General features: G+C 43.0%; 1 protein-coding gene across 1 annotated transcript in view; it reads right to left on the bottom strand.

Moving 5' to 3' along the window:
- The window catches only part of LOC102219802 (titin-like), a 215,207-nt gene that overhangs the window by 29,121 nt on the left and 160,673 nt on the right, over nt 1–25,413 (bottom strand). The window contains exons 160-171 of the mRNA XM_023337148.1: nt 24,486–24,788; nt 24,096–24,401; nt 23,305–23,592; nt 22,235–22,525; nt 21,150–21,437; nt 19,792–20,379; nt 19,114–19,218; nt 18,832–19,029; nt 18,412–18,708; nt 17,725–18,312; nt 17,330–17,632; nt 92–17,185 (exon numbers count right to left, since the gene is read on the bottom strand). Of these exons, the coding sequence (XP_023192916.1) occupies nt 92–17,185; nt 17,330–17,632; nt 17,725–18,312; nt 18,412–18,708; nt 18,832–19,029; nt 19,114–19,218; nt 19,792–20,379; nt 21,150–21,437; nt 22,235–22,525; nt 23,305–23,592; nt 24,096–24,401; nt 24,486–24,788 (20,649 nt within the window). The remainder of the gene's footprint in view (nt 1–91; nt 17,186–17,329; nt 17,633–17,724; nt 18,313–18,411; nt 18,709–18,831; nt 19,030–19,113; nt 19,219–19,791; nt 20,380–21,149; nt 21,438–22,234; nt 22,526–23,304; nt 23,593–24,095; nt 24,402–24,485; nt 24,789–25,413) is intronic.

Genomic DNA, 25,413 nt, shown 5'->3' with positions numbered 1-25,413 from the left:
ATAATTTGTTTCACTGAAAAAGCTCTTATATTTTCTTGTGTGTACATTTATTTTGTGTAAACTACAGATAACATAACATGAATGTTTATACCTGTGATCTTGGTTCCCTCTTTGGTCTCAGCTGGAACACCAACACCATAGTCATTCTCGCCTGTCACTCTGAAATAGTAAACTTCTCCTTCCTTTAGGTTTGACACCTTATAAGTCAGTCTGTGGCATGTATCAGTCAACCTAGTCCAACCTTTTTTGCTTGCCTCTCGGAAATCAACAAGATAATTCTTTACTGGTCCTCCTCCTTCATTCTCTGGAGTGTCCCAAGTTACAGTAGCAGATGCCTTAGTCACTTCCTTGACTTCCACATATGCAGGAGGTCCAGGTGAGTCAAGAACTCTAACATTGAGTGTCAGTGAGGAGGTTCCAGCAATGCTGGACAAAGTGACAGTGTATTTTCCAGAGTCATTGCGTGTTGCTTTCTCTAAGGTGATTGAGGTGAAGGTGTCTGTGGTGTCAATGACAGCACGTACTCTAAGATCAATATCAGGCTTTGTCCAACTAACAGTGGGAATAGGCTTGCCTCTGAAGGGTACCGTCATTGTAAATGAGCTGCCGTCTTTCACAATAAGAGTCTTCCTCATTTCATTGCTTATTTCAAAGACTGGCTCTTCTTCTTTTTCTTTAGCAGTCTGTTTGTCTGATTCAGGACTAGGCTCACTTGCTCCAATTTTATTAATGGATCTGACAACAAATACATATTCAGCTCCAGGAGTCAGTCCCACCACTGTAAACTCTGTATTCTTGGTGTTCTGGACTCCAACGAACCATTCATCATCTAATGACTTTCTGTATTCTACTCTGTAACCAGTTACAGGTGCTCCACCATCAAACAGTGGTTTATTCCATGCTAGTGTTACTGTGGTCTTTGTTGAGTCAATGATCCTGGGCTTAGCAGGAGGTGAGGGGAGGAACTGTGGGTCTTCAGCCTTGGTGAGTGGGCAAGGGGTGCTAGGTGCACTAAGTCCAGCAGCATTCTCTGCAAACACTCTGTACTCATATTCACTTCCCTCACGAAGATTGGAAGCTTTGACTCTGAGGTCATAGACAGGCTTCTTATTGACACGGCACCAGCGGAGGCCAGTCTTCTCTCGCTTTTCAATTACATAGCCATAGATACTGCTGCCACCATCAGAAACTGGTCTTTCCCAACAGATTGTCATGGCCTCACTAGTGACTGAGGTGACCTGAACATTAGTGGGGGCTGCAGCTACAGTGAACGGATCCAACGCTTTTGCTGCCTCACTCTCCAGAGCCTCACCATCTCCATATTTGTTAACGCCTCTGACCCTGAAGATGTACTCATTTCCTTTGAGCAGCTTAGTAACTTTGCAGGTAGTTGCCTTCATGTCACCATAAACAAGAGTCCAAGCAAGGCGGCTTGTCTCACGTTTCTCCACTATATAGTGCATGATTTCAGCTCCACCATTCTCTTGAGGTGGACCCCATGTTATAGTGCACTTCTCTGCAGTAAGACCAGACACTGCTAAAGGTCCTGAAGCTGGTCCAGGCCTGTCCAGAACCTTACAGTTGATAGCTACAGACCTGGTTCCAGCTACATTGTGCAAAGTCAAGACATACTGTCCAGAATCCCTCCTGATAGCATCTCTGACAATCAGAGTAGTGGTAAAGTTTGTGGAAGTGATTTCACACCTGGCCTTGGCCTCAATATCTTTTCCATCTTTAGACCATGAAACCACAGGGATTGGACGACCTGTAATTTCAGCATCAATTCTAATTATCTCTCCAGCCTTAATGACAACTAATTGCCTGAATTTATCCTCTAAGATGATGGTTGGAGGTTCTACATCATCTTTGATGGTGACAGGACCAGTGCATTCTGAAGGGGCACTCAACATCTCTGCAGAATTCTTTGCAATAACATGGAAGTCATATTGTGCATCTTCTGTAAGACCTGTGACATCAAAGTAAGTCTCCTGTAGATTGGTGAAGTTACACTTTAGCCAGCGACCATTAGGGAGCTCTTTGCACTCCACTATGTATCCAACAATTTTCACTCCACCATCATATTCAGGTGGATCCCAGAAGAGAGAAACGGAGTTTCTGGTGATATTTGTGACTTTAAGGTTATGTGGAGATTCACATGGGTCCCTGGCTGCAACTGGTTCACAAGATTTAGTGCATGGACCAATGCCAGCAATATTCTCAGCATAGACTCTAAACTGGTATGACAGGCCTTCTTCGATGCCTGTCATCTTAAATTGGTTTTCAGTCAGCAGACCTCTACTGACTTTGGTCCACAAAATGCTGCTTTGGTCTTTGGATTCAACATGATAACCAATGACAGGGCTTCCACCATCATTGGCAGGTCTGCCCCAGACTACAAGCATGCCTGTCTTGGTGGCATGGGCAACATGAAGATTGGTTGGAGGGCCAGGAGGCTCAAATGGATATTGTGCAACAACAGGAGCAGAATCAATTGCTGGACTCTTGCCATAACGGTTTTCAGCTGCAATGCGGAATTGGTACTCTGTGCCCTGAGTGAGACGGGAAACCTTTATGGATGTCCTGGCTACTGTAGCTGAGACAATTTGCCATGTGGTAGAGGTAGTGTCTCTCTTCTCCACAACATAGTTGTTAATCTGGCACCCACCATCATAGGTTGGAGCATCCCAGGACAGGGAGATAAAGTCGGCACTCACCTCGTCCGCCCTAATGTTGCTGGGTGAACCTGGTTTATCCAGAATTATTACTGAAATTTCAGCTGTCTTTGTGCCAATTGAATTAGTCAAAGTGATCTCATATTTTCCAACATCATCTTTGGTGGCATCTTTGATTGTGATCTTTGATGAGGTCTTTGAATTCAGAACATTTACCCTAGTAGTTTGCTTTAGTGCACTGCCATCCTTCTTCCAGGATACCTCAGGTTGAGGTCTGCCTTTCAAAGGAACATCAATTTTCAAATCATCTCCTGCTTTTACAGTGTATGTATGGAAAAGCAAGTTGATGGTAGGTTCCATTGTGATGTCTTTTACTAACACAGGCATAGCCAGAGGTTTGGTATCACTCCTACCCTTATCATTCACAGCAGTTACTCTGAAGGAGTATTCCTCACCAGTAATAAGTCCTTCAATAGTAGCTTCTAGTGCCTTAGCGTCACTGCACACTGTCCATTTTTCATCTCCCTTAGGCTGCATCTCCACTATGTAGCTTGTAATTTTGCTGCCACCATCATGATCTGGTTTTTCCCATGAAAGGGTGACAGTGTGACGAGTCACATCAACCACAGTTATTTTACCAGGGGGCAAAGGTGCCTCTGAAACTTTGACTTGATCTGTTGTAGCTGACAGACCAACTCCTAGCTCATTTACAGCCAACACACGGAAAAAGTATCTAACTCCCTCTTGCAGGTCAGAAATAATGTATGAGTTCCTTACACAATTGGTGCTAACACTGGTGAAAGCCATTCGCTTCTGCTCTCTCTTCTCCACAATATAGTGTGATATCTTTGCTCCACCATCAATCAGAGGAGGCTCCCAGGAAAGAGAGACAGAATGTCTCTTTACATCCTTAACTTGTAGGTTTGTTGGAGCACTGGGTGAATCCAAAACTCTAACATTGATAAAAGCTGATTTAGAGCCACTAAGGTTCTCAAGGGTTAGTACATATTTGCCGGTGTCAAATCTGTCAACATTTTCAATCACAAGCATTGTGTATGAGCTTGTGACTTCAATCTGAGCACGCTCATTTAGAGTGCCATCAGCCTTTGACCACTTGACTTCAGGCTCAGGTTTTCCTCTGATAGTCACAAAAAGACGTAGTGTTGCAGTGGCACGAACATTGACCATCTTTCTCAGGTCAGCATCTAGTTCAATTTCAGGAGCCTGCAACTTCTCTGCCGCAATCACAGACCCTGGGAGGTCCACATGATCCCCTACTCCCTCACAGTTCATGGCACATATGCGGAAATTGTATTCTGCATTCTCCTTTAACTTCTTTACAGTGTAGTGAGTGTCTTGGACACCAGTATGAGGTGTGCAAACAATCCATTCATCATCTAATGCCTCCTTCATTTCAACAACATATCCAGTAATATGTGCTCCACCATCATAGATAGGTCTTGACCAGGAAAGGGAGACTGTCGTGCTGGAATGGTCAGTGACTTTGGGGTTATTTGGAGGTCCTGGTGGATAAGTGGCATCACATGCTTTGATGTACTGTGTCGGTGTGCTAGGCTTTCCAACACCTGCGGCATTTTCAGCTGAGACCCGGAATTCATAGGAATGGCCCTCTGTGAGACCACCACACCTAAATCTCAAGTCAGTCAGTCTCTTCTTGTTGCACTTGGTCCACCTGACGCCATCCTTATCACGTTTTTCAAGTACATATCCTTCAATCTCAGCTCCTCCATTATTCTCTGGCCTCTCCCAAGTAAGCACAATGGAATCCCTAGTAATAGCACTTTCTTCAGGAGTGGAGGGTGCACTGGGAGTGGTGAATGGATTACGGGCAACAACAGGCTCAGATTCTAAAGGTTCACCAACTCCATATTTATTCACAGCAGTAACTCTAAAGATGTATTCATTTCCAGGAAGCAGCTTTGTAATTTTGTAGCTGATTGCCTGGATATTTGGCTCAACCATGGTCCATGACAAACGACTGGTTTCCCTCTTTTCAATGATATAGTGAGAGATGCTAGCTCCACCATCATGTGAAGGATGGCTCCAGTGCAGATAACATTTTTCAGCTGTCACTCCTTTCACTTCTAATGGTCCATCTGGAGGACCAGGTCTGTCCAAAACCTTTACATTAACTGGGATCATTTTGACTCCACCCACATTAACAAGCTTGAGAACAAAGTGGCCACCATCAACTCGTATACAGTCTTTAACTGTCAGGATGGTGCGGGTAAGTGTGGTCTTGATTTCCATTCTTGCTGTAGCTTTGTCAATTTCCTTTCCATCCTTTAACCATGTGACCTCAGGCAGAGGCTTACCAGTGTAATCAGCATCAATGATAAATGTCTCATCAGCATGAACAACTGTGAGATCTTTGAACTTAGAATCCATGGTGGCATCTGGAGCCTCAATTTCATCTTTAGCTGTTATTTCTCCTGTGCTTTCAGATGGGCAACTAGAAATACCAGCAGCATTCCTAGCAATGATTCTAAACTCATAAACACGATCCTCAGTGAGCCCAGTGAGAGTGTATTGGGTATCAATGATGTTGGTGAAGCTTGCTTTCATCCAGCGTTTATCTGGGTGCTTCCTCCTCTCAATCAAATACCCAGTGATTGCACTGCCTCCATCGTACTGGGGTCTGGTCCATTGAAGTGTGATATGGTTTCTGGTGATTTCAATAGCCTCAGGAGTGCCTGGTGGGTCACATGGATCCCTGGCTACTGTGCTCTCTGAGACCTTGCTAGCTGGGCTGAGGCCAGCAATGTTCTCAGCATAAACTCTAAATTCATACTCTATACCCTCTTCCAATTCTGTGGTTTTAAATCGTGCATCTGGAATAAGAAGCTTGTTTAGTTTGGCCCATAAAAGGCTGTTCTTCTCCTTTCTCTCCAGGTGATAGCCTAGAATTGGACTACCCCCATTGTTGGTGGGGGGTTTCCATTCAACAACCATGTTCTCTTTGGTTGCAGATGTAATAACTGGTATTCCAGGGGCAGAAGGCTCACTGAATGGATACTTGGCAACCACAGCAGGAGAGACAATAGCTGAACTCTTTCCATATCTATTCTCAGCTGAGACTCTAAATTGATATTCAGTGCCAGTCTTCAAATTGCTGACTTTTATGGTTGTCCTGGCTATTGTAGCAGAAACAATTTGCCACACAGTAGTAGTGGTGTCTCTCTTCTCTACAATGTAGTTGTTGATCTGACAACCTCCAGTATACTCTGGTGGTTCCCAGGAGAGAGTAACAAAATTAGAACTCACTTCATCAATCTTCACAGGGCCTGTAGGAGGTCCAGGTTTGTCAAGAATGATAACAGTAATCTCCTCTGTAGCTGTTCCAATGCTGCTGGTTGCTGTAATAGTGTACTTGCCAGCATCTTCTTTACTGGCATCTTTGATTACCAACTTTGTAGATGATGGTGTGCTTGATACATTTATTCTAGTTGTCTCTTTAAGAAGTTGTCCTTCCTTTTTCCATTCAACCTTTGGAACAGGACGTCCAAGAACTGGAATCTCAATTTTCAGATCCTCGCCTTGTTGTAAGCTGTAGGTATTGAATCTCATCTTGAATCCAGGTTCAACAGTAACATCTTTAGCAGTAACTGCTGCAGCCAGAGGCCTTGGGTCACTCTTTCCTTTTTCATTGAAGGCTGATACTCTAAAAAGGTACTCATGTCCTGCACTTAGACCAGTAACAGTACCCTCACAGGTCTTAGTTGTGGCAGCCACAACCCATTCTTCTGATCCCATAGGCTGCATCTCAATGTAGTATCCAATGATCCTGCTGCCTCCATCATGGACTGGTTTCTCCCAGGAGAGTGAGGCTGTGGTTTTTGTGACTTCAGTCAAATTAACTTTACCCACAGATAAAGGTGGCTCAGATGTTTTAACAGATTCTTTTGTTTCAACTGGTTGTCCAACACCAAATTCATTTTCTGCTAAGACTCTAAAGTAATAAATCGTTCCCTCAGTAAGACCTGTGATACGGTAACTTGTCTTTGTACATTTATTGTCTACATTAGAGTACACCTTCCTGGTTGACTCACGCTTCTCAACCAAGTAATTCTTTATTCTTGAGCCACCATCAATTACAGGGGGTTCCCAAGTCAAAGTGACACTCTCCCTCTTTATGTCTTTAACTTTAAGATTTAATGGAGCCCCTGGAGTGTCCAGAACTTTAACAGAGACAAAAGCTGATTTGCTACCAGCACTGTTTGCTACATTGAGGATGTATTTTCCAGCATCATATTTATCACAAATGTCAATAGAGAGCTGTGTGAAATGTTCAGCAGTCTCAATCTGTGCTTTACTGGGCAGTTCACCATCCTCTTTAGCCCAGCTTACGTCAGGAGTGGGACGGCCCTTAAAAGGCACACAGATTCTCATTGAGCCTCCTGCACGAACAACTATTCCCTTCCTGAGCTCTGAATCCAAAATCATCTCTGGGGGGTCAATTTTATCCACAGGGATTACAACTCCCAGAATTTCGGTGGGCTCACCAACACCAATTTTATTCATAGCACAGACACGCACCTTGTATTCTTGATGTTCTATCAGGTTTTTGATGGTAAACTTGGTAAGATTCACTCCAGTGGGTGGTGTGCAAATAGTCCATTCCTCTTCTTCTGCCTTGGTTATTTCAACAGCATATCCTTGAATTTCACAACCCCCATCATATATAGGCCTGTGCCAAGCTAAGCTGATGGAATCTTTTGTTGTGTCAACTACGTGGGCATTAGTGGGAATACCTGGTTCAAAAGTAGGGTCACAGGCTTTGAGATAAGGTGTAGGTGGGCTTGGCTGGCCCACTCCAGCTGCATTTTCAGCAGATACCCTGAACTCATAATCATGGTCCTCAGTGAGACCTGTTACTCTAAAACGCAAATCAGTCACTCTACGTTTATTGCACTTGGTCCATCTCACTCCAGCTCTGTCTCTCTTTTCAATAATGTAACCAGCAATGTCACTTCCTCCTGTAGACTGTGGGCGGTTCCAGCAAACAGTCATTGAATCCCTAGTAATGTTAGTGATTTCTAGTTCACAAGGTGAACCAGGAGGAACAAATGGATTTCTCATGATAACTGGCTCAGATTCCAGAGGTTCCCCTACTCCATACTTGTTGACAGCCAAAACTCTGAAGATGTACTCATTGCCTTTCAATAGTTTGGTAACCTTGAACATTGTAGCTCCACAATCACTGGAGACCACAGTCCAAGCCAAGCGGCTAGTTTCTCTCTTTTGAATAATGTAGTGAGAAATGCTTGCTCCTCCGTCATGCCTGGGTGGCAGCCATGACAGTGAGCATTTCTCCTCAGTAACATTACTGACTGTGAGGGGTCCCTCGGATGGGCCTGGTCTATCAAGAACCTTCACAGTGAACGGGACCGTCTTAGTTCCTGCAACATTTGTCAGAACCAAAGTGTACTGTCCGCCATCCACTCTGATGGAGTCCTTTACTACAAGTAATGCTTTAAAATCAGTGTTTTTAATTTCAGCTCTTGCTGAGTTTTCAACTTCAACACTTCCTTTGAACCACTGGGCTGTTGGGATGGGCTTTCCTTCTACACTAGCCTCCAGACTGAAAGTCTCTCCAGCATTAAGGACAATTGTCTGATTGTATATAGGATCAGTTTCACACTTGGGTGGCTCAACTTCATCCTTAGCTGTTATGGATCCTGTGCTCTCAGAGGGCTTGCTGACAGCACCAGCGGCATTCCTTGCAATCACTCTGAAGTCATATTTACTGTCTTCTGTAAGGCCAGTAACTGTAAATTCATTTTCAATAATGTTTGTGAAACTAGCTTTCATCCATTTTCCCTCTGGAAGGTCACGTTTCTCCATTAAATAGCCAGTTACAATGCTTCCACCATCATATTGAGGGGGTGTCCATCTCAGCATCACCGAGTGTCTGGTTACAATTACAGCCTCTGGACGGCCAGGAGGATCACATGGGTCACGGGCTACATAAACTTCTGAGACTTTGCTGCATTTTCCAATGCCAACTATATTCTCAGCATATACTCTATACTCATACTCAATGCCTTCCTCAAGAGGAGTAGACTTGAATTTACAATCTTGAATGAGCATTTTGTTGATCTTTGTCCACAGGATACTATTTTTCTCTTTCCTCTCCAAATGATAACCCAAAATGGCACTGCCTCCATCAGATGGAGGTTTATGCCACTCGACCACCATGTAGTCTTTAGTGTATGAGGAAACAAATGGTGTTCCTGGTGGTCCAGGTTCTTGGAATGGATATTGTGCTACAACAGGCACTGAATCAATTGCGTAACTCTTTCCATATCTGTTTTCAGCAAAGATTCTAAACTGGTATTCACCACCAGTCTTGAGATTGGCAACCTTTAAAGTTGTTCTAGCCACAGTGGCAGACACAACAACCCAATTGGTTGTAGTTGTGTCTCTCTTTTCCACTACATAGTTGGAGATTGGACAGCCACCTGTGTATGAGGGAGGTTCCCAATTAAGAGTGGCACTTTCAGCACTAACATCATCAATTTTGATTGGACCTGTTGGTGGTCCTGGTTTATCCAGGGTGATAACTTCAATAGTGGCATCCTTGGAACACAAGGCATTAGCAATAGTGACAGTGTACATACCACCATCCTCTCTGGTGGCATCCTTTATGGTTAGAGTGGTGTGATGTGCTGAGTCACTGACATTTACTCTGGTGGTCTGCTTAAGTGCCACTCCATCCTTAGTCCAGCTTATGGTTGGTTTTGGATGACCAGCAACTGGAACCTCTATCTTGAGGTCATTTCCCACCTGAACACTGTAGGAACTTGATTTGGGTCTCACAGAAGGTTCAATGATTAGGTCCTTGGCTACAACTGATTGAGCCAGTTGTCTTGGGTCACTTTTACCTTTCTCATTTACAGCAACAACTCTGAACTGATATTCCTCTCCCTTGAGAAGGTTGCTCACTACTGTCTCAAGCCCTTTTACACTAGCACACACAGTCCATGCCTCACTGTCCTTAGGAGCCATTTCAATTTCATAATAACTGATCCTACTACCACCATCATGTTCAGATTTCTCCCACCTTAGAGTAACAGTACTGTGAGTGACGTCAAGAACACTAACCTTACCGGGTGGCTGAGGCTTCTCAGATATTTTAATTGGCTCCATAGTTTTAGCTTGGAGACCCACACCATATTCATTCTCAGCCAAGACCCTAAAGAAGAAGATTCCACCCTCTGGAAGAGGTTCAACTTTCCATGACATCTTGTTACATGTTGTAATGGTAGTATAAACCTTTCTTGTGCTTTCACGCTTCTCAACAATATAATGCTTAATCTTTGAACCACCATCCAGAAGTGGAGGTTCCCATGAAAGAGTGACAGAGTTCTTAGTAATCTCTTTAACTGTTAAGTTAGTTGGTGGACTAGGAGAATCCAGGACTCTGACACTGATGAACACTGATTTAACTCCACTGGCATTCTCTGCAGTCAGTGTGTATTTGCCACTGTCAAATCGGTCAACATTCTCAATGGTAAGTGAAGCATAGCTTCCTGTGTTGTCAATTTGGGCAGTCTCTTTAATCTCACCTTCAACCTTTCCCCATTTCAGCTCAGGAGCTGGCCGCCCTTTCACGGGTACAAACAACCTGAGTGTGCAAGCTGATCTGATGTTGATCATTTTTCTCATATCAGCATCTAATTCAAGGTCAGGAGCCTCAAGCTTCTCTTCAAGAAGTATTTTACCAGGCACATCAGCATGTTCACCAACACCAATTTTGTTGATTCCACAAACTCTAAACTGGTACTCATGCTTTTCCAGAAGCTTTTTCACTGTGAATTTAGTGTCTGTTATTCCAGTGGGTGGAGTGCACATAAACCACTCATCAGCTGCTACATCATTTGCTTCAACAATGTAAGCCTTGATCTCACTTCCACCATCATATATGGGCTTACCCCATGTAAGAGATACAGTAGACCTAGAAGTGTCTACTACCTTGGGGTTGTTGGGTGGGCCTGGTTTGAAAACAGGATCCAATGCTTTGTAGTACACTGTTGGTGTGCTAGGTGTACCAATTCCAGCAGCATTCTCAGCAGCTACTCTGAATTCATAGCTATGGTTTTCTATGAGTCCTGTTACTCTGAAACGCAACTCTGTCACACTGCGCTTGTTGCACCTTGTCCATCTCACACCATCCTTATCACGTTTCTCAATGACATACCCCTGAATGGAATTCCCACCATCATTATTTGGTCTCTCCCAGGTTACCACCATAGAGTCCTTAGTAATTGAAGAAACATCTACGTCAGTTGGTGGACTTGGTGCGACAAATGGATTTTTGGCAATCATCGACTCAGATTCCAAAGGCTCACCAATACCATATTTGTTGACAGGGATCACTCTGAAGATGTATTCATTACCAGGAAGAAGTTTGGTGATTTTTAGATTTAGGGTCTGAACCTTTTGCTCAACTACAGTCCATACCAGCCTGCTGGTTTCCCTTCTCTCAACAATATAATGGGAGATATCACTACCTCCATCTTGCAAGGGAGGTTTCCAGGAAATTGAACATTTCTCACTGGTGACACCATAAATAGAGATAGGGCCCTCAGGTGGACCTGGTCTGTCCAATACCTTGACATTAATGTTAATAACTTTTTCTCCACCAACATTCTTTACCAGCAATGTGTACTGTCCTCCATCAACACGAATAACTTCCTTAACAATTAGACAAGCTGAAAAATCGGTATTATGGATTTCTAAACGAGCTGCTTCTGTAATCTCAGTACCTTCTTTCAGCCAGTGTACAGTGGGCACTGGCTTACCATAAATAGCAGCCTCAAGTTTAAATGTCTCTCCGGCATTTACAACCACAACCTGGGAGTATTTAGCTTCCAGGTCAATTTTTGGTGGATCAATCTCATCCTTGGCAGTGATGGATCCAGAAGAATCAGATGGTTGGCTAAAGACACCGGCTGCATTTTTGGCAATGACACGGAAATTATAGGTTTGATCCTCAGTAAGTCCTGTGACAACAAATTCAGTTTCAATAATGTTGGCAAAACTGGCCTTCATCCAACGCCCACTTGCCTCTTTTTTCTCAACAACATAACCAGTGATTTTGATGCCACCATCAAATTCAGGCTTGGTCCATCTCAGTGTCACTTGGCTTCTTGTTACAATGACAGCCTCTGGTTTTCCGGGTCTGTCACAAGGATCCCTGGCTACTTGGATTTCACTCACCTTGCTAGGTTTGCTGAGGCCAACGATATTCTCAGCATACACTCTAAACTCGTATTCAATGCCCTCTTCAAGTCCAACCACTTTAAATCTGGTTTCTGGGATTATCTGCTTGTTTTGTTTCACCCAGAGAATGCTGTTTCTCTCTTTAAGTTCTAAGTGGTAGCCCAGAATTTTGCTTCCACCGTCATTGCTGGGATTCTCCCACACAACAGTCATGGTCTCTTTGGTGGCTGACTTTACCACAACAGATCGTGGTGAACTGGGCACCTCAAATGGATACTGCGCAACAATGCTATCAGAAATTAGAAAAGATGACTTGCCATATCTATTTTCTGCAGCAATTCGAAATTGATACTCTGAACCAGTCTTCAGACGAGCCGCTTTGATGGTTGTTCTAGCTACAGTAGCAGACACAATCTGCCAGTTTGTAGTTGAGGTATCTCTCTTCTCTACAATGTAATTGTTGATTGAGCAACCTCCATCATATTGTGGTGGATCCCAAGACAAGACAACACTGTCTGCTGTGACATCATCCAGCTTGATCGGGCCAGTTGGAGGACCAGGTTTGTCCAAGACAACAACACTGATATCTGTTGTAGCCTCCCCAGCAGTATTGTTTAGTTTTATAGTATATTTGCCCACATCGTCTCTGCAAGCCTCCTTAATGATAAGAAGGAGGTTTTTGTCTGTGGCCTCAGCATTAACTCTTGTTGTTTCTTTGAGAATGACATCATCCTTCAGCCAAGTTGCAGTAGCCTTAGGACAGGCAACATATGGTACATCAATCTTAAGATCATCTCCTGCCAGTACACTGAATGTGCTGAAAATCAGTTTGAAAGCTGGTGGTATTACTAAATCTTTAGCCACCACAGGTACATTGAGAGGCCGGGCGTCACTAACACCCTTTTCATTGAATGCAGAGATTCGGAACGTATACTCCTCTCCATATGTGAGTCCAGTTACTTGGGCCTCGTTTGTCTTTACCACCATCACTTGTGTCCATTTTTCACTTCCTTTACATTGCATCTCAACATTATAGCCTGTAATTCTGCTTCCTCCATCATGGTCTGGTTTTTCCCAAGTTAGTGTGACACTTCTTCCGGTAACTTCAAGGAGAGATACTTTGCCAGGTGGCAGAGGCTTTTCTGATGCCTTAATTGGTTCAATGGTTTCAACTGGGAGACCAATACCGAATTCGTTTTCAGCAACTATTCTAAAAAAGTACAATTTTCCTTCTTCCAGGTCTCCCACTTTCCAACTAGACTTATGGCAGCTGGCACATACGGTTGAGTAGGCTTTCCTGGTTGACTCACGCTTCTCCACAATGTAGCTGCGGACTCTGGAGCCCCCATCTATGAGAGGTGCATCCCAAACCAGGGAAACTGAATCTCTTGTGACCTCCTTAACAATGAGATTCTGAGGTGGTCCAGGAGTATCTAGTACTCTAACATTAACAAAAGCTGTTTTACTTCCTGAGGCATTCTCTACTGTCACCAAATATTTACCTCCATCAAACCTGTCAACATTGTCTATCTGAAGAGTTGTGAATGATGGGGTAATGTCAATGTTAGCCTTGTCCAGGGATTCTCCATGCTCTCTTGACCATTTTACTTCTGGTGCTGGCCTTCCCTTGATGGGGACAAAAAGTCTGAGTGTGCTACAGGCTCTGATGGAAACAACTTTACGTAGCTCAGCTCCAAGTTCAATTTCAGGCGAAATTAATCTGTCTTCGGCCTTAGGGGTTCCAGGTACAGCAGCAGGTTCTCCCACCCCTTCAGAATTTGTTGCACAGATGTTGATTTTATACTCCTGGTTTTCTTTCAGACTAGTAATGGTAAAAGATGTGGCTGTCCATCCTTTCTTAGGAGTATGAATTGTCCACTCATCCTCCTCAGGCAGGCAAGTCTCCACAATGTAACCAGTGATTTCAGAACCACCATCATAAACAGGTTTATTCCAGGCGATAGTAATGGATGATTTAGAGGTGTCAAGCACTCTTGGGTTTCCTGGAGGTCCAGGCTGAAAGATTGTGTCAACAGCCTTGTAGAATGGACTAGAAGAGCTGGGCTTACTGAGACCAGCATTATTTTCAGCAAAAACTCTAAATTCATACTCGTGACCTTGTGTGAGACCAGAGACCTTGAATCGCAAATCTGTCACAGTCCTCTTGTTACATTTCACCCAACGTAGACCTGTCTTATCCCTTCTTTCAATTATGTATGTATTAATTCTACTGCCTCCATCATGTTCAGGACGCTCCCAGCAGACAACCATTGAGTCTTTGGTGATAGTTGTGACCTCAGGCTGCGTTGGTGGGTCACTGGGACCATATGGGTTGACACAAGTCACAGGCTCTGATTCAAGGGGTTCACCTATGCCATACTTATTGACAGCCATTACTCTGAAAATATACTCATTTCCTTTAAGAAGCTTTGTGACCTTAAACCTGTTTGCTTGAAGGTCTGTGGCTACATTTGTCCATGCCAACCTACTGGTCTCACGCCTCTGTATGATGAAGTATTCAATTTTGGCACCACCATCATGTGTTGGATGCAGCCAGTTAAGCACACATTTTTCTGCAGCAACGTCCGTAACTGAAAGGGAATCTGGTGGTCCAGGTCTGTCGAGTACTTTAACATTAAAAGTGAACTTTGCAAATCCACCAGGATTGCTTGCAGTCAGGGTAAAAGCACCACCGTCTCTCCTTAGAGAATCTTTGCCGATTAAGGTTGTGTGGAAGTCAGATGTCTTAATTTCTATTTTAGCTGTGTCCTCCAGCTCCTTTCCTTCCTTGGTCCATACTAGAGAAGGAATTGGCCTGCCGGTTACACTGGCTTCCAACTTGAATGGTTCTCCTGCCATTACTACAACATTACTGCTATATGATGCATCAATATCAAGCCTGGGTTCTTCAATGTCATCTCTGCATGTGATGGCTTCTGATGGCTGTGATGGAGCACTAACAGCACCAGCTGAGTTTCGAGCAAGCACACGGAACTCATAGGTTGCCTCTTCAGTCAGACCACTGACTGTGAACATGGTTTCTAGAATGTTGTTGAAATTTGCTTTAAGCCAGCGTCCATTAGGCATCTCCTTCCTCTCCACTGTGTATCCCGTAATAGAAAATCCTCCGTCACCTTCTGGTTTGGTCCATGACAATGTCACCTCATGTCTGGTGATATTCAATGCCACAGGCCTACCTGGTGAGTCAACTGGGTCCAAAGCATATGTAGCCTCACAGGGTTTGCTAGGTTTGCTGAGACCAGCCATGTTTTCAGCAATGACACGGTGTTCATATGCAATGCCATCAACAAGGCCTGATGATTTAAAGATGTTTCCAATAACAAGAGCTTTGCTGATCCTCTGCCACAGGATACTGTTTTTCTCTTTTCTGTCCACATGATACCCAAGAATAGGACTGCCTCCATCAGAAGATGGCTCATTCCAACTAAGAGTCATTGAATCTTTGTTGAAAGCTGTAACTACAGGAATGCCAGGCTGGCCTGGCACATCAAATGGATAGGCAGCAAACACTGGTTCAGACAGAACACATGGTCCAACGCCATATCTGTTCTGAGCCTTGATACGGAACTGATACTGGGTTCCAGTATTAAGTCGTGCTGCTTTGAATGTGGTGCGAATAACTGTAGCTGCCAACTCCACCCATGAAGTACCTGTAGTCTCACGCATCTCAACAATATAATTGTTTATAGGAACACCTCCATCATTCTCTGGTGGTTCCCAGGACATAATAACATAATCACAAGACACCTCTTCCAGCTTGACAGGACCAGTAGGAGGACCTGGAATGTCATGGACCAGGACTGTGATGGTTTCTGTCAGTGTGCCCAGGATATTCTTTCCAGTCATGGAATACTGGCCTTCATCAGTTCTTTTGATCTCACTGATGTTTAGGATTGTTGATGTTGCTGTGGTTTCAGTGTTGATTCTTTGTGTTTCCTTAAGAGCCATGTCTCCTTTCTTCCATGACACAACAGGCCTGGGTTTTCCCAACACTGGAATCTCCACCTTAACACGGTCCCCTGCTTTGGCAATTACAGTTTTCTGGTAGACTCCTCTCAGGTCAAAAGATGGAGCAGAAGTTTGCTCTTTAATCACAGCTGGCCGGCTCTCACGAGGATCACTCCTGCCTGATGCATTGACAGCCATTATACGGAAGATGTATTCAGCACCCTCAATCAGATCTGTCACAGTATAATCTAGAGCCTTAATGGTGGTTATGTGGACCCATTGATCAGTGTCTTTCTTTTGAGCCTCAATGACATAACCTGTAATCAAGCTACCGCCATCATGAAGAGGCTTGGTCCATGCAAGACTTGCGCTGTCATTGGTCAAATCAGTAACATACAAGTTATCTGGTGCAGAGGGGGCTTGAGATACTCTTATGGGCTCAGGGGTTTCAGCAGGTTCACCTACACCAAGGTCATTTTCAGCAGAAACACGGAAGTAGTAGTAAGCTCCCTCCTCAAGGTCTTGAAATTTAAAAGAACACTTTTGCCATGTGGTGCTAAGCACTGTATAAGCCTTCTTTGTAGCATCTCTCTTTTCAATTATGTAGTTATGAATCTTGGACCCTCCATCAATAATAGGGATTTCCCACTGGAGAGTTATGCTGTTTTTAGTGATCTCTCTTGGTTTAAGGTTGACTGGAGGTCCAGGTGTGTCCAGAACTTTCACGTTGACAAAGCCTGACTTCTTACCAGCAACATTCTCCAAAGAGAGATGGTATTTTCCTGCGTCGTACCTAGTGCAATCAGGAATAACCAGTAGAGTGTAGGACTCTGTTGTATCAATGTGTGCACGTGCTTTCAGGTTGGTATTTTCTTTGCTCCAAGTGACTTCAGGAACAGGACGGCCCTTGATAGGAACAAATAGACGAATTGAAGCACGGCATCTGACAACCAGAGTTTTCCTGAGCTCTGCATCCAACTCAAAGTCTGGTATCGTTTCCTGGTAAACTAGTTCAGTCACTTTCTCGACCTCTGCAGGCTCACCGACTCCCTCAGAGTTTACAGCACTAACTCTGAAGTGGTATTTGCCTCCTTTTTGAAGTTTACCAATGACATATTCAGTAACTTTAACTGGATATTGTGTCTCTGTCTCCCAGTCATCATGACCCTCCTTTTTATACTCAACAATGTAACCTTCTACTTCAAGACCACCATCATAATGAGGACGGCCCCAAGCAAAGGCTGCTGTAGTTTTTGTGGTTTCTGTAATTCTAGGGTTGGATGGAGGACCAGGTGGATCTGAAAAAAAAAGTAAAAAAAGAGGTTAGTAAAGTTAATGAAAGCATTTTCAGATGGAAGTCATATAAATTCCTATATAAATTCTTTGGTAATGCTATATTTCTACTTGCTTTAAAGGTTGGTTGCAAAGTCTTCTTTACTTACATACAATATCCTTTGTCATTACAGGGCGCGATGGCTCACTTGGCGGCCCAAATCCAGCTTTATTCTCAGCAGTGACTCTAAACTCATACTCTACTCCCTCACTCAGGCCTTGCACCTTGAAGCGAAGGTCAGGAACTGTCCTCTTGCAGGCTCTCACCCATCTCATTCCTCTTTTTTCTTTCCTTTCTACACAATATCCTCTAATGTCACTTCCTCCATCCTGTACAGGTCTCTTCCATGAAATGGTAACAGCATTCCGACTGACATTATCTACCTCTGGAGCTGAGGGTGGACCTGGTGGACCTAAGGAAAAAAAAATTGCAGTGAAAAAAAAATATTTCCAACATTTCAATGTCAGTATTTTTTAACTTTATTCTTCCACAAGGTAAACTTACCAAAGCTGTCAGCCATTTTGACGGGACCAGACAGGCTAGAGTCTCCTGTGCCATACTGGTTTATAGCACACGCTCTAAAGATGTACTCATTGCCCTTGATCAGTTTACTGGCTACATGTCTGCAGTCCATAATATTTTCCGCAACTTTGGTCCACTGCAAGCGGCTAGTCTCTCTCTTCTCAAGGATGTAGGACTTGATAGAGGAGCCTCCGTCCTCTTCAGGTGGAAGCCAGGTCAGGGTACACTTCTCAGCTGAAATGTTACTGACTTCAATAGGGCCTGGTGGTCCAGGAACATCTAGGACCTTTACTTTAATGTGTTCTTCCTTAATACCAAATGGGTTACTAGCATTAATTGTGTACTCTCCAGTATTCTTCCGGCTTGCATACTTGATAGAAAGGGTTGAAGAGGTTGGAGTGCTAGTTACAGTGACAATGTCAGAGTTCTTGAATTCACGACCCCCCTTGGACCAGAAAGCAGTTGGGGGAGGTTTGCCCACAATCTTTGCAGCTGAGATAACAATTGTGTCTCCTGCCTTGACAGACACAACCTCCTTCATCTCTTGGTCAAGAGTGATAGATGGAGGCTCTGTTAAGAAACAGGAAGTTGTTGAATAATAATTGTACATTTAAAACATTGATTTTTAAAACCTGAAGTTGCACAAGTCTTAAATTTTAAGCTACATACCATACTCATCCTTGCAGGTCAGTGATTCAGTGGTCTCTGAGGGAACACTGACAGCACCAGCAGCATTCTTGGCCCTGATTCTAAACTGATACTGAGCTCCTTCTGTCAGGTCTGTAACGGTGAAAGCACAGCTCTGGATGTTCACGTGATTGGCCTTCATCCATGCCTTTCCACCAGCCTCAAGTTTCTCCACCATATAGCCAGTCAGCTTATAGCCACCATCATATTTAGGAGTAGTCCAAATTAGAGTGACTGTGTTCCTGGTAACATTAATCACATCTGGTTTACCAGGTGGATCTGGAAAAAAAAAATAGACGTGAAATAAAGCAAAGCCACTGCAATTTAATTCAGGCATTTACAATAAAAACAGAAAGCTTCCTATGTGTAATTTATAACTTTAAGAAAATGGTTTGGACTCACCAATAGGATCAAGGGCGACAACAGCCTCAGTAACTTTGCTTGCCTTTCCAAGGCCGGCCACATTCATAGCCATCACCCTGAACTCATACTCTAGTCCTTCAACGAGACCCGTAACTCTACACTCCTTTACTCTCAAAGGAGTCTTACTAGCTCGCTTCCACATCAGGCTGTTTCTCTCCTTAAACTCAAGGTGATACCCTGAAAAAAACCCCAAAAAATATAATTAATGATGATTGATGACACTCGATTACCTAATTACAGAGATGAATAACAGTATTTTACCAGTGATTGGGGAGCCACCAGAGTCTTTTGGATCAGCCCAAGTCAGAATGGCTGACTCATGTCGAATGCTCAGAATCTCAGGAGGAGCTGGCGCCTCAGGTACATCTTGAGGAAAGATAAAAGATCAGTTAATTCACTCAAATTTTATACATAAAAACACAAGACCTGCTTACTGTAACAAAAGCATTTAAGATTACTTCATAATACCAATTACTTTTACCATCAAAAAAATTTAAACACTAAATTTTCAGGCTGTACCTTTCAACATTAATCAAATTAATTAGTCTTTTATTCAAATGCTGCCTGTCATACTACACTGATATTTGAATATTGCCCTGAGGTCACTGATCCAAATGTAAGTGTACTGTATATCATATAACATGGAAAGAGCATTAACACAAGCTGAGGCTTATTGTAATTATCAATCTCATGGTTAGATCATGTCTGTATCTGCAGATATTTAAATAATTGAATTGGATTGGAACTCAATAATCCTCGGTCTAATCAGAATCAAACAATTCTGGATCAGAGAATATCCATTTTAACTATATGAAAGTCATTTGAATATCTTATTACCTGTCAAACCATTTACAAAAACTAGACTGACATTTACAGTAATTAAAAAGAGAAATCAAAGGATTTTTCAAGTAAAGTTTTTAAGACCAGAGTTGTACTCACTGAAAGGATGCTGGGCAATGACTGGGTTAGACCTCAGGAACTCTCCGATGCCGTACTTATTCTCAGCACACACTCTGAAGATGTACTCTATTCCATCGTGGAGTCTGATCACCCTCATGGTGGTCTTCTGGATGGCTGAAGCCACCGTGGCCCATTTGTTGTCTGTTGTCCTCCTCTTCTCAACGATGTAATTGGACACCTCTGCACCTCCATCGTCTTTAGGCGGTGCCCACTCCAGGGTGATGCCATCAGCAGTTATCTCGTCAAACTTGATGGGTCCAGTGCATAATCCGGGCTTTCCAACGACCTTCAACTGGAACTTGCAGTCCTTTGAGCCTGCGCTATTCCTGACATTGATGGTGTAGGTATCTGCATCTCCTCTCTGGCAGTCTCTGACCAGTAGAGTGGTAATGCCCTGGGAGGCCTCAACACATATACGGCCAGTGTCACCAAGTCCCATGTCGCCCTTCTTCCAGGTGGCGGTAGGGTGAGGCACTCCAATGACAGGGATGTTGATGCGCATGGTGGTGCCCTCCTTCACCACGCAGCAACCATCATGAAGACTGCTCAAGTTGCAGTCAGGCAGCACTGAAATGTTACCAATTGATGTTAAAAACTTTTCTATAAGAAATTATTTTTTGGCATAGAAAATCGTGTAAGTGCATTTAAAGGGGCAGTATGGTGTATTTTTCAGTCACTTAGTGCCACTTTATAGTACAATCAAGAATCCATGATTGTGCTATAAAAATGGTACATATATCACATGACCTTGAAGAAATGTGACTTTGTGATTTTATAAGGCGACGATAGGAGTTCGCCCTGCAATTGGTGGGTTGCCTGCTTGATTCAAACTCCGTCTGTCTGTGTCATGTCATATCAGGTCATTTCATTTAACGCCTTGAAATTGGGCTTCTGTCTCTTTAAGAAACTCCTTCTTTTTCTGACTCTGCCTTCAGGAATTCATCACAACATTGCTCCTCTATTAAACCTTTAACAATGTTTTTACCAGCATTTCACTGAGAAGCAGCTCCTACAATGAGCTCAATTAGGTGTTTGGTAATTGCTGCTAGTCTGAAGGAGCTGAGTGGAGGAGCTCAGAAACTGCAACACTAAAGAGGAGCTGCATCTCAAAGGAGAGGCTATGTCCACCCAGGTGTTTTACACAGCCGATTGGTTACCACAGTGATTAAAGAATTTCTCAAACATGAATGAAAGAAGCAAGGCAACACTCCAGGTATGTTTTTGAAAAGGGAATAACATTATAACATGATGTAAAGCTTTAAAAAGTTGACTTTACATAATACTACCCCTTTAAAAAAATGTGTATGTCATGAAGGCTAACCAGATGGGTTCCTTACCAAACTGGTCCTTGGCAACAGCAGTGAGCTCAGTTGGTGGCCCTTCTCCAGACTCGTTGAGGGCCTTGGCCCGGAATAAATACTCCTTGCCATCTGCCAGCTCACTGATGGTGTGACTGGTGTTCTTGCCCTTCATAATCTCCTTCCATTTCTCCTCTCCTTCGCTCTGCTCCAGGATGTAAGAGGTAATGTAGCTTCCGCCATCACTAATGGGTTTCTTCCAGCTCAATGTAATAGAGTCTTTGGTGGTCTTTTGGGCTCTGAAGTCTGTCACTGGACCAGGTTGTTCTGCAAAAGTGGATTTAGAAAAGGTTAAAGTGTATTTTCTGATAAGAACAGAATTATATTAGTTCCAGTGCATAGCTCTTAAGAAACTTGAATACAAAGAAACCTCCAAATGTGAAGACATATGAATGTATTTTCTTTTAGATCTGAATGGAACATGAAACTCTTTGGGTGTTTTCTACCTGATAGACTGGTAGATGCCACTCGATTTGGGACCAAAATTGCAACATTTATTATTAAGCTGGTGTGGTTCGCTTTCACACTGCACTGTGTCAAACGAACCAAACTAATTGAAAAACCTGTTCACCAACTCGCCTGTGGTGGCGGTGCACCAAGAACTGCTAAAAGAAATCACACAGAAACCTCCGAAGAAGGTACAACCGTACATACATTTTTGAAAAGCAGAAGTTTAACCTCCTGCACAGCCAACGAGAATGCAACAGGTGGTTTTTGAATGGTAAGTCAACATCAAAACACTCGTCTTGTACAGCACATAAAACCAGCTGACCAATCATGATGGAGCTCAGCTTGGGTTACTAGGTGACAGACCTAGTAACCCCGCTGGGGATGGTAGATAATGGGTTCAAAATGGAAGTGTAAAAATGTCAAAATGTGAATTTTGTATATGTCAAAATGTGAATTTTGTATAATACGTCACCTCTTTAATGGCTTAATTGTCCTTTAAATTACTAAAATTAATTCCACATCCAAATTTTTAATGTACGTTTCTGATTGAATGAATAATTTTGGATTCAGATGGACGACTAAAATCGCTTATCTGAAGTATAATAAATCGTTACCGGAGGCCCGGACGCTGCCTGCCGTCTCGCAGCCCTCTCCGATGCCATAAGCGTTTTCAGCCAGAACTCTGAAGCAGTATGCTTGACCCGGCTCCAGATTGGTGATCCTGAAGGAAGTCTTGTGGCACTCAGCGGAGACGCAGGTCCACGCCTTCCTCTCAGCCAAACGTTTCTCCACAACGTAGCTTTTTACTGGACTTCCACCATCGATCAGCGGTGGCTCCCAGCTTATCCAGGCGTGGGTCCTGGAGGTCTCCTTCACAGTCAGGTTGGCAGGTGGTCCAGGTGAGTCTGAGTGGGGAGGAGCAGCAGAAAACTTTAGTCAGCTGATCAGGGTATCAAAGTAATAAAAATAGAAACCTAAATGGTCATTTTAATTTACATTAGGTTACATGCATTAAATGAGCACAACATTATGACCACTGACAGGCGATTTGATTTCATAGATTTGATTTCATGAAGGCTACACCTTATAACTTGCCGTAATTAACGATCTGTTATGGACGTCTTGGTGTCAGATAAAAATAAACACACCTTCAGGGATCTAGTACAAAAGCACAAAATCTTTCCAAGTACTTTATTTTCTAGTGGACTTGAAATAAAACAAAACTAACTTGCAAGTAACTTTTCAATTACTTATAGGAGGTTGTTTTTAGTCAATAATTCTTCAACATTGTTGAAAAAGAAAATTCTAGTTTCACTTGCAGATTATTTAACTTTTAACAAGGTATTTTGTTGATCTTGTGAAATAATCTGCCTGTAGAACTGGTACTTTCTTTTTAGCAATATATTATTCCTATATCTTGCTGAAAAGATATTTGCAAGTCAGTTTGTTTTATGCTAAGTATAGTGAGATATTTGCACTACAAACTAGACAAAAATACTTGGGAAGATTTTGTGTTTTTGTAGTGTAATCATATTTGTTGAAGCTTAACATAAATGTGTTTCTGTAACTGCTCTTTTTTAACAACAGTTCAAAACAAATCCAGGTTTACATTTATTCACTGTAGTGCAACGCCTCTGATTAAACCCTAACTGTTTGCAGTGTGTGTACTCAGACAAACCCTTACCGAGGACTTTAACAATGATGGTGTAGCTCTTAGATCCACTGCTATTCTCCAGAGACAGGACATATTTGCCTGCATCATATCTGTTAATGTCCTCAATCATTAGCAGGGTGTCCCAGTCGGACGTCTTGATCAGCAGGCCCTGCCTCTCCTTCAGGTTGGCGTCCACCTTTGTCCATGTCACCTTGGGCGCCGGGCGTCCCCTCAGCGGGACGTACAGCCTCATGGTGATGCCGGCTCGCAGAACCAAAGCCTTCCTCAGATCAGCATCCAGCTCACCTTCAGGGGCAACTGCAGAGAGACAGATTATTAAAATATGTTGGCTACCCCACCTTTAAGTCATTTTACAGACAATAAATTGTCCCAGAAATTATTGCAATAAACTATAATATTGTCATTTTGAGACTCTTTTCAACTAATATAATAATAATAATGGCTTGTAAATGCAAATATACTCACTCAAAGATAAAAAAAAAAAAATTGTAATTTCTAAAGAATATTTAACACTGGGACTGGAAAACATTTTAAATATACAAAAGAAAAAACAAAACAAGAATCCAAATGGATTATAAAGTCTCAGTATCAAAACTGCATTTCAAATTCAGCTTAGGCAGGGAAAACAGGCAAAGTGACGGATAGTGCAAACTAACTACTTCATACTGGGTGTCAAATGCTTCCAGTGTTTTTCAAAATAGCGGCTTTTCAATGACAGAGCTCATTTTAATTTATCATGATTAATTGACTTATTACTTATTGTGACAGGCCTACACACAACAAACATCTGATGAACGTACTCAGGATGTCCTTGGCCATGTGGTTTCCAGGAACCTCGCTGGGGTCGCTGTAGCCAATCTTGTTGACGGCAATGACTCTGAACTGGTACTCTGTGTTTTCCATCAGGCTGGTCACCACGAATTTGGTGGCCTGGAGTTTCTTCGGGACGTTGCACTTGGTCCACTCCTCGGCGTCGGCTTGCTTGCACTCCACCAGATATCCAATGATCTCACAGCCACCATCGTAAGCTGGTTTGGTCCAGCTGAGGCTGATCGAATGCTTGGTAGAGTCCACCACCTTGGGGAACGCAGGTGGGCCAGGCGGATCTTAAGAATAACACACAAAGCTTATAAGTCTGACAAACATCAGGGATATTTTCAGTTACGGTTTTCTGCCAATCAGACACTCACAGACGGGGTCAACAGCCAGAGCGGCGTTGGACGGATCGCTGGGTTTGCCCAGGCCGGCCTTGTTCAAGGCGATGACTCTGAATTCGTACTCTGAGCCTTCGGTCAGCTGAACTGCCTTGATGGTTCTGTCGATAACGGGTCGGCGGTTAACCTTAGCCCAGGCCAACTCTGTGGCCTCACGCTTCTCCACCAGGTAACCCAGGATGGGAGCTTTGCCGTCATTGGCGGGGGCTTTCCAGCTGACTGTCATGGAGTCCTTGGTGATGTTGGTAATGACCGGTGGCTCACATGGCCCAGGAACATCTGATGGAAGAGATAAAGGCATGAGAGTCTCTTCCATCAGATGTGGACATACTGATCCATACTGGTCATACTGAAGACCAGATTGACAAGCATCTCTGAACTGACACCTATTATGCTTCCTTGAACAGGAAAGGACAGTTTTGTAGGCAATACAAAACCTATAAAGTGTCTTGTCACTTTAAATACAAAAAAGCTGCTGCGGGTCAAGTCCCTCCAATTCAACTAAAAATAAAAATACCTACAAACCCATTCAATTCAAATTCAATTAAAAAATACTAGGTTGATCCCAAAGGGAATTTAAATTAGATGTGCAATTATACAGTAATACATATTTGAAAAGCAGAAATGGAGCCTCCTGCACAACCAAAAACAATGGAGCAAGTGGTTTCAAATTGTTCAAATGTCATATTTGAAATTTAAAAAGGTATTCACACTGTAAGAAAAAACAACATAGAGCTATTAAGAGAGCATTTCAAACTTAAAATAAAGTTTAAAAAGCATCAAAAGACAAGTATCAGTCAGGAGGAGGGTACAGAAAATTGCATTATATTTTATATATATTCCCCAATGATGGTCTTTCTGGGTTCAACTAAAACTTACATTAAGACATTCATATATTCTGTCT

The sequence above is a fragment of the Xiphophorus maculatus genome, chromosome 7, assembly GCF_002775205.1.
Source record: "Xiphophorus maculatus strain JP 163 A chromosome 7, X_maculatus-5.0-male, whole genome shotgun sequence".
In the NCBI taxonomy this organism is placed as follows: domain Eukaryota; kingdom Metazoa; phylum Chordata; class Actinopteri; order Cyprinodontiformes; family Poeciliidae; genus Xiphophorus; species Xiphophorus maculatus.
Note: the sequence above shows the minus strand (reverse complement) of the source record. Positions and strands in the feature narration are given on the sequence as shown.